A 14,598-nucleotide genomic window follows, 5' to 3' on the forward strand; every position below is an offset into this window, starting at 1 on the left:
AACCATAGCCTTGACTAGACCGACCTTTGTTGGCAAAGTAATGTCTCTGCTTTTGAATATGCTATCTAGGTTGGTCAAAACTTTCTTTCCAAGGAGTAAGCATCTTTTAATTTCATAGCTGCAGTCACCATCTGCAGTGATTTTGGAGCCCCCAAAAATAAAGTCTGACACTGTTTTCACTGTTTCCCCATCTATTTGCCATGAAGTGATGGGACCAGATGCCATGATCTTTGTTTTCTGAATGGAGCTTTAAGCTAACTTTTTCACTCTCCACTTTCACTTTCATCAAGAGGCTTTTTAGTTCCTCTTCACTTTCTGCCATACAGGTGGTGTCATCTGTATACCTGAGGTTATTGAAATCATAGCGCATAGCATGGGCAGCTGCAACTGGCGCACATAGCACAGCCGAGATAAGCTACCCCACGTCCGAGGTCAGGGGCGGCGGCCAACAGTGCCAGGCTGCGACAGCGCAGGAGCAGCCGAGAGGAGCGACCCCACACCCGAGGCCAAGGGCAGTGGCCGGGAGGAGCAACCCCATGTCCAATCAGCGGTGGCTTCACGGGTGCAGAAGGGCCTAGAGGAGCTATCCCACGTTCAAGGTCGGGGGGGGCAGCGGTGAGGAGATACCCCTCGTCCAAGGTAAGGAGCAGCGGCTGTGCTTTGCTGGAGCAGCCGTAAAGAGATATCCTACTCCCAAGGTAAGAGAAACCCAAGTAAGACGGTAGGTGTTGCAAGAGGGCATCAGAGGGCAGACACACTGAAACCATACTCACAGAAAACTAGTCAATCTAATCACACTAGGACCACAGCCTTGTCTAACTCAATGAAACTAAGCCATGCCCATGGGGCAACCCAAAACAGGCGGGTCATGGTGGAGAGATGTGACAGAATGTGGTCCACTGGAGGAAGGAATGGCAAACCACTTCAGTATTCTTGCCTTGAGAACCCCATGAACAGTATGAACAGGCAAAAAGATAGGATACTGAAAGAGAAACTCCCCAGGTCAGTAGGTGCCCAATATGCTACTGGAGATCAGTAGAGAAATAACTCCAGAAAGAATGAAGGGATGGAGCCAAAGCAAAAACAATACCCAGTTGTGGATGTGACTGGTGATAGAAACAAGGTCCGATGCTGTAAAGAGAAATATTGCATAGGAACCTGGAATGTTAGGTTCATGAATCAAGGCAAATTGAAAGTGGTCAAACAAGAGATGGCAAGAGTGAACGTCGACATTCTAGGAATCAGTGAACTAAAGTGGACCAGAATGGGTGAATCTAACTCAGATGACCCTTATATCTACTACTGGGGACAGGAATCCCTTAGAAGAAATGGAGTAGCCATCATGGTCAACAAAAGAGTTCGAAATGCAGTACTTGGATGCAATCTAAAAAACGACAGAATAATCTCTGTTCGTTTCCAAGGCAAACCATTCAATATCACAGTAATCCAAGTCTATGCCCCAACCAGTAACGCTGAAAAAGCTGAAGTTGAACAATTCTATGAAGACCAACAAGACCTTTTAGAACTAACAACCAAAAAAGATGTCCTTTTCATTATAGGGGACTCGAATGCAAAAGTAGGAAGTCAAGAAACACCTGGAATAACAGGAAAATTTGGCCTTGGAATATGGAACAAAGCAGGGCAAAGACTAATAGAGTTTTGCCAAGAAAATGCACTGGTCATAGCAAACACCTTCTTCCAACAACACAAGAGAAGACACTGCACATGGACGTCACCAGATGGTCAACACCGAAATCAGATTGATTATATTCTTTGCAGCCACAGATGGAGAAGCTCTATACAGTCAGCAAAAACAAGACCAGGAGCTGACTGTGGCTCAGATCATAAACTCCTTATTGTCAAATTCAGACTTAAATTGAAGAAAGCATGGAAAACCACTAGACCATTCAGGTATGACCTAAATCACATCCCTTATGACTATACAGTGGAAGTGAGAAATAGATTTAAGGGACTAGATCTGATAGATAGAGTGCCTGATGAACTATGGACTGAGGTTCGTGACACTGTAAGGGAGACAGGGATCAAGACCATCCCCATGGAAAAGAAATGCAAAAATGCAAAATGGCTGTCTGTGGAGGCCTTACAAATAGCTGTGAAAAGAAGAGAAGCGAAAAGCAAAGGAGAAAAGAAAGATATAAGCATCTGAATGCAGAGTTCCAAAGAATAGCAAGAAGAGATAAGAAAGCCTTCCTCAGTGATCAATGCAAAGAAATAGGGGAAAACAACAGAGTGGGAAAGACTAGAGATCTCTTCAAGAAAATTAGAGATACCAAGGGAACATTTCACGCAAAGATGGGCTCAATAAAGGACAGAAATGGTATAGACCTAACAGATGCAGAAGATATTAAGAAGAGGTGGCAAGAATACACAGGAGAAGTGTACAAAAAAGATCTTCATGACCCAGATAATCACGATGGTGTGATCACTCATCTAGAGCCAGACATCCTGGAATGTGAAGTCATGTGGGCCTTAGAAAGGCCCACTTTCTAGGCATCACTACGAACAAAGCTAATGGAGGTGATGGAACCCCAGTTGAGCTATTTCAAATCCTGAAAGATGATGCTGTGAAAGTGCTGCACTCAATATGCCAGCAAATTTGGAAAACTCAGCAGTGGCCACAGGACTGGAAAAGGTTAGTTTTCATTCCAATCCCAAAGAAAGGCAATGCCAAAGAATGCTCAGACTACTGCACTCATCTCACATGCTATTAAAGTAATGCTCAAAATTCTACAAGCCAGGCTTCAGCAATATGTGAATCGTGAACTTCCAGATGTTCAAGCTGGTTTTAGAAAAGGCAGAGGAACTAGAGATCAAATTGCCAACATCTGCTGGATCATGGAAAAAGCAAGAGAGTTCCAGAAAAACATATATTTCTGCTTTATTGACTATGCCAAAGCCTGTGACTGTGTGGATCACAATAAACTGTGGAAATTATAAATATATATGCACCCAACATAGGAGTACCACAATATGTAAGGCAAATGCTAACAAGTATGAAAGGGGAAATTAACAATAACACAGTAATAGTGGAAGACTTTAATACCCCACTCACACCTATGGATAGATCAACTAAACAGAAAATTGACAAGGAAACACAAACTTTAAATTATGCAATGGACCAAGTAGACCTAATTGATATCTATAGGATATTTCACCTCAAAACAACGAATTTCACCTTTTTCTCAAGTGCATATGGAACATTCTCCAAGACAGATCACATCCTGGGCCATAAATCTAACCTTGGTAAATTCAAAAAATTGAATCATTTCAAGCATCTTTTCTGATCACGATGCGGTAAGATTAGATGTCAACTGCAGGGAAAAAAAAAAAAAAACTAATAAAAATACAAACATATGGAGGGTAAACAACATGCTTCTGAATAATCAACAAATCACAGAAGAAATCTAAAAAGAAATCAAAATATGCTTAGAAATGAATGAAAATGAAAACACGACCCAAAACCTACGGGATTCAGTAAAAGCAGTGCTAAGGGGAAGGTTCATAGCAATACAAGCTTACCTCAAAAAACAAAATAAAAGGCAAATAAATAACCTAATTTTACACGTAAAGCAACTAGAAAAAGAAGAAATGAAGAACCCCAGGGTTAGTAGAAGGAAAGAAATCATAGAAACTAGGGCAGAAATACATAAAAAAGAAACAAAGGAGACTATAGCAAAAATCAACAAAACTAAAAGCTGGTTCTTTGAGAAGATAAATAAAATAGACAAACCATTAGCCAGATCCATCAAGGAAAAAAAGGAGAATAATCAAATCCACAAAACTAGAAATGAAAATGGAGAAATCATGACAGACAACACAGAAATACAAAGGATCATTAGAGACTACTATCAGCAACTATATGACAACAAAATGGACAACTTGGAAGAAATGGATGAATTCTTAGAAAAGTATTACCTTCCAAAACTGAACCAGGAAGAAATAGAAAATCTTGACAGACCCATCATAGGCATGGAAATCAAAACTCTAATCAAAAATCTTCCAACAAACAAAAGCCCAGAACCAGACGGCTTCGTAGGTGTATTCTACCAAAAATTTAGAGAAGAGCTAACACCTATCTTAATCAAACTCTTCCAGAAAATTGCAGAGGAAGGTAAACTTCCAAACTCATTCTATGAGGCCACCATCACCCTAATACCAAAACTGGACAAAGATGTCACAAAAAAAGAAAACTACAGGCCAACATCACTGATGAACATAGATGCAAAAATCCTTAACAAAATTCTAGCAAACAGAATCCAAAAACACATTTTAAAAAATCATACATCATGACCAAGCGGGCATCCCAGTAATGCAAGGATTCTTCAATATTCGCAAATCAATCAATGTGATACACCACATTAACAAATTGAAAGATAAAAACCATATGATTATCTCAATAGATGCAAAGAAAGCCTTTGACAAAATTCAACATCAATTTATGATAAAAACCATCCAGAAAGCAGGCATAGAAGGAACATACCTCAACATATTAAAAGCCATATATGATAAACCCACAGTAAACATTATCCTGAATGGTGAAAAATTGAAAGCATTTCCCCTAAAGTCAGGAACAAGACAAGGGTGCCCACTCTCACCACTACTATTCAACATAGTTTTGGCCACAGCAATCAGAGAAGAAAAAGAAATAAAAGGAATCCAGATTGGGAAAGAAGTAACTCTTACTGTTTGCAGATGACATGATCCTCTACATAGAAAACCCTAAAGACACCACCAGAAAATTACTAGAGCTAATCAATGAATATAGTAAAGTGGCAGGATATAAAATCAACAAACAGAAATCCCTTGCATTACTATACACTAACAATGAGAAAACAGAAAGAGAAATTAAGGAAACAATTCCATTCACCATTGCAACGAAAAGAATAAAATACTTAGGAATAAATCTATCTAAAGAAACAAAAGATCCATATATAAATGCTATAAAACACTGATGAAAGAAATCAAAGATGACACAAATAGAAGAAATATACCATGTTCATGGATTGGAAGAATCAATACAGTGAAAATGAGTATACTACCCAAAGCAATCTATAGATTCAATGCAATCCCTATCAAGCTATCAACAGTATTTTTCAAAGAACTAGAACAAATAATTTCACAGTTTGTATGGAAATACAAAAAACTCAAATAGCCAAATCAATCTTGAGAAAGAAGAATGGAACTGAAGGAATCAACCTGCCTGACTTCAGGCTATAATACAAAGCCACAGTCATTAAGACAGTATGGTACTGGCACAAAGATGGAAATATAGATCAATGGAACAAAATAGAAAGCCCAGAGAAAAATCCACGCACCTATGGACACCTTATCTTTGACAAAGGAGGCATGAATATACAATGGAGAAAGACAATCTCTTTAAAAAGTGGTGCTGGGAAAACTGGTCAACCACTTGTAAAAGAATGAAACTAGAACACTTTCTAACACCATACACAAAAATAAAATCAAAATAGATTAAAGATCTAAATGTAAGATGAGAAACTATAAAACTCTTAGAAGGAAACATAGGCAAAACAGTCTCTGACATAAATCACAGCAGGATCCTCTATGACCTACCCCCCAGAGTACTGGAAATAAAAGCAAAAATAAACAAATGGGACCTAATTAAAATTAAAAGCTTCTGCACAATGAAGGAAGCTATAAGCAAGGTTAAAAGACAGTCTTCAGAATGGGAGAAAATAATAGCAAATGAAGCAACTGACAAAGAATTTATCTCAAAAATATACAAGCAGCTCCTGCAGCTCAATTCCAGAAAAATAAACGATACAATCAAAAAATGGCCCAAAGAACTAAACAGACATTTCTCCAAAGACATACAGATGGATAAAAAACACATGAAAGAATGCTCAACATCACTCATTATCAGAGAAATGCAAATCAAAACCACAATGAGGCACCATCTCACACCAGTCAGAATGGCTGCTATAAAAAAGTCTTCAAAAAATAAATACTGGAACAGGTGCAGAGAAAAGGGAACCCTCTTACACTGTTGGTGGGAATGCACACTGGTACAGCCACTATGGAAAACAGTGTGGAGATTCCTTAAATAAATGGAAATATAACTGCCATATGACCCAGCAATCCCACTGGTAGGCATACACACTGAGGAAACCAGAATTGAAAGAGACCTGTATACCCCAATGTTCATCACAGCACTGTTTACAATAGCTAGGACACGGAAGCAACCTAAATGTCCATCAGCAGACAAATGGATTAAGAAAGCTGTTGTACATATACACAATGGAATAGTACTCAGCTCTTAAAAAGAATGCATTTGAATCAGTTTTAATGAGGTGTGTGAAACTGGGGCCTATTATACAAAGTGAAGTAAGTCAGAAAGAAAAACACCAATACAGTATATTAATGCATATGAGTGGAATTTAGAAAGATGGTAACGATGAACCTATATACAAACAAAAGAGACACAAATGTAAAGAACAGACTTTTGGATTTTATGGGAGAAAGCAAGAATGGGATGATTTGAGAGAATAGCCTTGAAACATGTATATTACCATATGTGAAATAGATCACCAGCCCAGGTTCGATGCATGAGACAGGATACTCAGGGCTGGTGCACTGAGATGACAGGATAGGGAGGGGAGGTGGGAGGGGGGTTCAGGATGGGGGACACAGGTACACCCATGGCTTATTCATGTCAATGTATGGCAAAAACCACTACAATATTGTAAAGTAATTTGCTTCCAATTAATATAAATAAATTAAATTTTTTTTTAAAGAGACTTACTCAAAGTGCTTGCTATTCAAGCTTACTTAGGCACATGATTTGACCTGAGGCAGTCTTATCTCAGCTTTCCCAGGTGGCTCAGTGGGTAAAAAATTAGTCTGAAGTGCAGGAGTCATAAGAGAGGTGAATTCAATCCCGGGTTGGGAAAATCCTCTGGAGAAGGGCATGGCAACCCACCCCATATTCATGCCTGAGAATCCCATGGATAGAGGAGCCTGGCAGGTTATAGTCCTTAGGGTTTTAAAGAGCCAGGCACAACTGAAGTGACTGAGCTTGCACACACACCCTTATCTCAAGGCATCTGGGTGATATGCATAGAGGATTAGTTTGGGGAAGATCCTACAACATCCATTGGAAGTAACAGTCCACAGTGGCTCACTTACATCCCTACATTATTTGTAAGGCACCTACCAATTTTTAAGATCTCTTTTGACTCCTGCTCTATTATCATCATCTCCTGAATCATGCATTTACTATATGTTAATTACCTTATCTGGATAAAAAGATAACCTGTTACAGACTTGGAATTTGAGACAGGTTCCTTGCAGTCACAAAACCGGAGAGCATGGAACTTTCATTAAGAAATGCTCAGGACTAATGCAAATTTCCCTTTTCAAAGTCCCCCTTCCCTTATCTATTTTTCCAAAGTCATCTAGGAAAGATATCTCTTCCTAATGGAGAAATTGTGCTGTGCTCAGTCGCTTCAGTCGTGTCCAACTCTTTGCAACCTATGGACTGTAGCTGGCCAGGCTCCTCTGTCCATGGCATTCTCCAGGCAAGGATACTGGAGTGGGTTGCCATGCCTTCCTTCAGTGGATCTTCCAGACCTAGGAATCGAACCCATATCTCCGGTATCTCTTGCACTGCAGGCAGGTTCTATACCCACTGAGGCACCTGGGAAGCCCAGTGAAAAAATTACATACCTACTACCCGTACATCCTAACACTTAGTCTGTATCTTCCTAAAAGAGTGGCCCTTTCCATATCCTCCATCCTAGTTTGGGCCGCTACCTTGATTTGGGTGGTTATATGATATCACACTGGATGGCATCACCGACTCAATGCACATGAGTCTGGGTGAACTCCGGGAGTTGATGATGGACAGGGAGGCCTGGTGTGCTGCAATTCATGGGGTCGCAAAGAGTCAGACACGACTGAGCAACTGAACTGAACTGATGATATCACAGTATCAAAGGGAGGAGTGCTTTTGACTTTCTAGTGTTGGGTACACTGTTACCAGGCCAGTGGTGCACACTCACCTGAGCATCTGGTTCAGGCAGCCTTCAAGGAAGGAGGGAGTCTCCAAATACAGATCCCGGAGGTGGTACAACCTGCGGAACTGAGAGGTAATTTGGACAGCATGGTGATACTCTTCCTCCTCTTCAAATGCTAGCCCATGGATGTGGGAGAGATGGAGTCTCTGTATATTACTCATTTGGCCCAAGAAAGGAGCAAACATGGCCAGAGTGGACAGATGCCAAACGCAACTCACTTCCACTTCCTGAATACAGTCCAGTTGCACTATACCCAGGACCTGCACAATATTTTCTAAGGACATTGAAGCGATCTTCAGCTTATTAGAGCACAGGTGTATGGAAGCTTTTCTCTGCTCCACCCACCTAATGAGGTAGATGAGGAAGTCATCTATGATACTTTCCTTGAAATGCAGTTCTATGAACACCTCTAAAGGAGCCAAGGGCTGCTCTGTCCTTGACCTGACCTCAGCCATTGGTGTCACTGATGAGCTTGAGGACACATGGACACTTGATCCAGACCACATTTTCCAGAAGTCCTGGCCAGTATTCCTTAAATCCAGCACCCGCAGTTTGCACCTCCTGTGGGGAAACAGCAGATTGGCTGTTTGAAGGAAACCACAGAATAAAACCACAGACTTGGAATTGAGGCTACACTCTGACTTCCCACCTGAGATTATACTTGACATTCCTACAGCCTTGCCCTCTTCTTTCCTCTCTGCCTCACCTTCCTGCTTTTCCCCTTCCATCCTTCCTCAGTCTCTGCTTCCAGTACCCATAAGAATCACTAGAAGGATGTCAGGCATGTTCTTTTAGGTTTCCTGGCATCTTAGGCACTCCTCTCACTGCCAGGAGGCGTTTCCCCAAAGTGAGCTCAGCAATAGCCAAGGACTCTGAGAGTCTTCATTGGCATCATCAAAAGTTTCTGGTCCATCCTTTGACCATTCACTCTCATGACCCCAAGTGTTTCTTCATGATGTCTAGCAACCTACTGGGCTACCTGGATTTGACTTACTTGGAATGATTTTTCTGGGCAAGCAGGATATCAAGACCATCCAGAACTGCTTGTAAGGTCCCCAAGTGAGGCTTTTGCATCAGGCCCCCCAGAGGCAGACGGACAAAGGGCCAGGCATACACCATGGCCTTCAGGGTCTCACTTCGACTCCCACAGAAGGCTTCCATGAAGAGTGGGGGGAAGAGTTCGATGGGCAGATACTCCAGAGCTGTGATGGCCAAGGCCTCATCCCTCAGCAGGCTCACTGCTGCCAGGTTCAAGAGTCTGGGTCGGGTCTGGAGACTCATCCTGACTTGGTTCCAAAAGGAATCCTGTGGGTACTTCCAAGGAACAAGACATTTTTTTCAGGCAAATCAGGAACACACTTCAGTTTGTTTCTCCCCACCCTTGAGAGGAACCTACTCAGGGCCAAGGCCACTGCTCTAGTGGTGGTGGAATTGTTGCAGGAAGAGCCAATTCTCTCTCCAAAATAGATCTCTCTCATTGACTTGAATCTGTTGCTTTTGTTATTACAATCATACATAATGGCCTGCTTCAGGGAACCCTGGCCCTCTGCCTGAAGACTAAACTAAAAGCACCTTTTTTCAGCTCACAGGGAGATAATTTGCCCCTACCCAACTGTGAATGACTGCAAGAATGAAGAGATTAACACACCCCTTCCCCAAGGATGGACATTCCAGGAGATACTTGCAAGATATTATTGCCTTTCTACTTTACTTTCTCAACTCCTCCTCCTCTCTATTCTATAAAAGAATCTGGCACCCAGCCTCCAGCAAGATGGTTATTTTGAGACATTAGTTTGCCATCTTCTTGGTCAGGCTGTTTTCTGAATAAAAGTCATATTCCTTGCCTCAACACCTAGTCTCTCATCTCTTGAATTTATTGGCCTGTTGTGAGAGTGAGCAGACCAGGCTTGGATCTGGTGATAGAAGTGCCTTAGTGCCAGTTGCCTGTCACAAGTAGAGGGGGAAAAAATGCAACCACTGATTCATCCACTGCTTTGCTTAATAATGTTCCACTGGTGAGTAGTTACTGGGAGCTGGAGGCTGAGCTTCATCCTTTCAGAAAAAAAATGCTTAAAATATCACTTATAGCCTTAAAAGTATGGGAATAAAAGCATCATGTGGACCACACAGCTTCCATCTTGAGTTCCCACAGTTAACTGGGGTGGGAAAGGTGAGGAGATACCCCTAAAATGAATGCTGTATGTGTACAAATTAAATATTTTAAATTTCAGGAAATAAAATTCCAAGCAAACATCTTTCATTAAAAGGGGCATCTGCTTGATTAAGACATTTAAAAATGATATAAACCAAAGCACCAATCCAAATATTTGGGATTAAGTCTAAACTACTTTAGAGGCCAAACCAAAACCTTAAATGAGTACACCTGAAAATATACTTTTATTCATTTATTTTTATTTATTCATTTTGGCCACATCACCTGTAGGATCTTTGTTCCTGGACCAGAGATTGAACAAGTTCCCCCTGCAGTGGAAGAGCAGAACCTTAACCACTGGAGCCCCAGGGAAGTCTCAAGAAATACTTTTTAAAAGCTCTCCTGCCATCCCAAGGTGCATGCCACCAATCAACACCAGTTGATCATGGGTAAAATGAAGGTGTCCATAGTCCGTAACTCACCAGCTCTGATGTGGGTGGCAGGCTACTCAGATCTCAGACATGATGGAGAGCCCAGGTGGTGCCTCTGGAGCTAGAAGATTCTGTATCCTTTCTTTAGTACTGAGGGCTTTTATAGACTTTTCTAATCACATCTTATTCTTTCCTACTACCAACAGCCAATCAGAAAATGATACCTGATAATGTTTCACACTGCCCCTCTGGTTAATCCTGATTGAGTCTTTGTCAATCTGCAGAGGAATGAATGGAAACAGATTACATTCAGGGAAGATAAAGAATGAGGGAGGGCTATTGAAGTCAAAGGCTCCTTCCTAGGTTCATTCTAGAAACACTGATTGGGCTTTACCAATACCAGTAGTAGTAGCTGTGGGTGTGAAACCAGGGAGGAGTTATTGATTTGTGACAGCAGATAAGATGAAACTTTAAAGCATCACTGGGGATCTTTGGCATTAAAAATTATCAAAATGTCCAAGAATTAAAGCTACTTCACAAAGACAGTAGTGTTGTTCTGAAAAGAAGTAAAATAAGCCATCCACTTATCAAGTGTCACTTAGATATTGTGTGACACATGGAGATCAGGAATCTATTCAGGAAGGAAAGTGAAAAGTGAAGTTGCGTCTGACTCTTTGCGGCCCCATGGACTGGGGGCCCACCAGGCTCCTCCATCCATGGATTTCTCCAGGCAAGGGTACTGGAGTGGGTTGCCATTTCCTTCTCCAGGGGAATCTTCCCAACCCAAGGATCAAACCCGGGTCTCCCGCATTGTAGGCAGACACTTTACCATCTGAGCCACCAGGGAAGTCCATTCAGGAAGGAAAGGGAAGTGCTTTGGGAGATGTGATTGGTTTTCCAATCTTAGGTCAAGACTTCTCTGAAGGAGATCAGTTCAAAATCACATTGAGAAGGGTGGAGGCTAGGTAGTTGGAACTGGGCATTTCAAAACTGAAAATGTAACTCAAATAGTGTAAAATGAACTTTCTTTTCCTCTCTCTTGGGGAAGAAGAAGATTTAAATCCTTTTCTCTGGGTTGTGTTTGTAAATTAAAGGGAGTGACTAAAAGGAAACTGTGTCACTTTTGAGGGTGTTCTCTCCCAGAAATTTGGTATCACCACAAATTGGCTTGAAAACATTATTTGCTTTCATTTTAAAATTTTTAAATGAGAAATTGAAACTGAGTGGGGCCCTGTGGGTCTCCCAAGCACAGAGGTCTTTCTGTCTCCCCTTTCTTGTAGGCAAAACTTTAGCCTCCATGAGCTTACCTGAGTTCCCAGGGATGGATTCCAACAGTTGCTAATCAAGGGAGGATCAGGCAAGAAATCACCTAAGGAAAGATTAAAGGGACCTTAGAAGCTCATCAAGTTTAGGAGACCAGAACACCCTAGACCCTGCACACACCCTAATCTTATCAGAGACCCAACCTTTGACTCACTGTTATCAAAACTCTCATCAAATTCTCTGGGTTTAAGACACATCATAGTTTTTGAGGCAGAAGCCTGGTGTGTCTACCTTTGCCTGCCCAGGCAATAAAGCTAGGTTTTTTACTTCACCCCAAACTCTTCCTTCAGGATTTCAACGTCATGTTGGAATAATAGCAGATCATGAGCCTGTTAAGGGAGCAAAGGCAGTGCTTTTGGGGATATGGTTGGGTCCCTAGGGTTTAGTCATGGCTTCTCTGATGGATATCAGATCAAAATCACAGTGAGTAATGAAGGAGGATTCAGGCAGTCTGGAGCAGGGCATTCCTAAAGGGACCCTGTAATGACTCAAAACAGTTTAAATTATGATTGTATTGTATTCTTCAGCAGCGACCGGCGCACTAAGCGCGGGTGGCTGCGACCGGCGCACTAAGCACGGGCGAGAGAAGCGACCCCATGTCCGAGGTCAGGGGCAGAAGCCGAGAGGACCTCATGCCCGAAGGGCGGCAGCCAAGAGGAGTTACCCCACGTCCGAGGTCAGGGGAAGTGGCCGAGAGTGCCAGGCTGCGACGGCGCAAGAACGGCCGAGAGGAGCTACCCCGCGTCCGAGGTCAAGGGCAGCGGCTGGGAGGAGCTACCCCGCGTCCGAGGTCAAGGGCGGCGGCTGGGAGGACGAACCCCACGTCAAAGGAGTGGTGGCTGTGTGGGCCCAGGAGGGCCTAGAGGAGCTATCCCACGGTGAAGGTCAGGAAGGGCGGCAGTGAGGAGATACCCCTCGTCCAAGATAAGGAGCAGCGGCTGCGCTTTGCTGGAGCAGCCATGCAGAGATACCCCGCGTCCAAGGTAAGAGAAACCCAAGTAAGACGGTAGGTGTTGCAAGAGAGCATCAGGGGGCAGACACACTGAAACCATACTTACAGAAAACTAGTCAATCTAATCACACTAGGACCACAGCCTTGTCTAACTCAATGAAACTAAGCCATGCCCATGGGGCAACCCAAGATGGGCGGGTCATGGTCGAGAGATCTGACAGAACGTGGTCCACTGGAGAAGGGAACGACAAACCACTTCAGTATTCTTGCCCATCAGATCAAATCAGATCAGTCGCTCAGTCTTGTCCGACTCTTTGAGACCCCATGAATCGCAGCACGCCAGGCCTCCCTGTCCATCACCAACTCCCGGAGTTCACTCAGACTCACATCCATCGAGTCAGTGATGCCATCCAGCCATCTCATCCTCTGTCGTCCCCTTCTCCTCCTGCCCCCAACCCCTCCCAGCATCAGAGTCTTTTCCAGTGAGACAACTCTTCGCATGAGGTGGCCAAAGTACTGGAGTTTCAGCTTTAGCATCATTCCTTCCAAGTAAATCCCAAGGCTGATCTCCTTTAGAATGGACTGGTTGGATCTCCTTGCAGTCCAAGGGACTCTCAAGAGTCTTCTCCAACACCACAGTTCAAAAGCATCAATTCTTCGGCGCTCAGCCTTCTTCACACTCCAACTCTTACATCCATACATGACCACAGGAAAAACCATATTCTTGACTAGATGGACCTTTGTTGGCAAAGTAATGTCTCTGCTTTTGAATATGCTATCTAGGATGGTCATAACTTTCCTTCCAAGGAGTAAGTGGCTTTTAATTGCAGGGCTGCAGTCACCATCTGCAGTGATTTTGGAGCCCAAAGTAATAAAGTCTGACACTGTTTCCACTGTTTCCCCATCTATTTCCCATGAAGTGATGGGACCAGATGCCATGATCTTCGTTTTCTGAATGTTGAGCTTTAAGCCAACTTTTTCACTCTCCACTTTCACTTTCATCAAGTGGCTCTTTATGTTCCTCTTCACTTTCTGCCATAAGGGTGGTGTCATCTGCATATCTGAGGTTATTGGTATTTCTCCCGGCAATCTTGATTCCAGTTGTATTTTTTCCAGTCCAGTGTTTCTCATGATGTACTCTGCATATAGGTTAAATAAGCAGGGTGACAATATACAGCCTTGACGTACTCCTTTTCCTATTTGGAACCAGTCTGTTGTTCCATGTCCAGTACTAACTGTTGCTTCCTGACCTGCATACAAATTTCTCAAGAGGCAAGTCAGGTGGTCTGGTATTCCCATCTCTTTCAGAATTTTCCACAGTTTCTTGTGATTCACACAGTCAAAGGCTTTGGCATAGTCAATAAAGCAGAAATAGATGTTTTTCTGGAACTCTCTTGCTTTTTCCATGGTCCAGAGGATGTTGAAAATTTGATCTCTGGTTCCTATGCCTTTTCTAAAACCAGCTTGAACATCAGGAAGTTCACGGTTCACATATTGCTGAAGCCTGGCTTGGAGAATTTTGAGCATTACTTTACTAGTGTGTGAGATGAGTGCAATTGTGCGATAGTTTGAGCATTCTTTGGTGTTGCCTTTCTTTGGGATTGGAATGAAAACTGACCTTTTCCAGTCCTGTGGCACTGCTGAGTTTTCCAAATTTGCTGGCATATTGAGTGCAGCACTTTC

General features: G+C 42.6%; 1 protein-coding gene across 1 annotated transcript in view; it reads right to left on the reverse strand.

Annotated features, from left to right (window-relative positions):
• LOC104996123 (melanoma antigen preferentially expressed in tumors-like) overlaps positions 1 to 9,338 on the reverse strand; it is a 44,498-nt gene extending 35,160 nt beyond the window's left edge. The window contains exons 1-2 of the mRNA XM_010850249.1: positions 9,052 to 9,338; positions 8,043 to 8,618 (exon numbers count right to left, since the gene is read on the reverse strand). Coding sequence (XP_010848551.1) covers positions 8,043 to 8,618; positions 9,052 to 9,338 — 863 coding nt within the window. The remainder of the gene's footprint in view (positions 1 to 8,042; positions 8,619 to 9,051) is intronic.
• Positions 9,339 to 14,598: the final 5,260 nt, after the last annotated feature.

This window comes from Bison bison, unplaced genomic scaffold (assembly GCF_000754665.1).
Source record: "Bison bison bison isolate TAMUID 2011002044 unplaced genomic scaffold, Bison_UMD1.0 scf7180017864289, whole genome shotgun sequence".
In the NCBI taxonomy this organism is placed as follows: domain Eukaryota; kingdom Metazoa; phylum Chordata; class Mammalia; order Artiodactyla; family Bovidae; genus Bison; species Bison bison.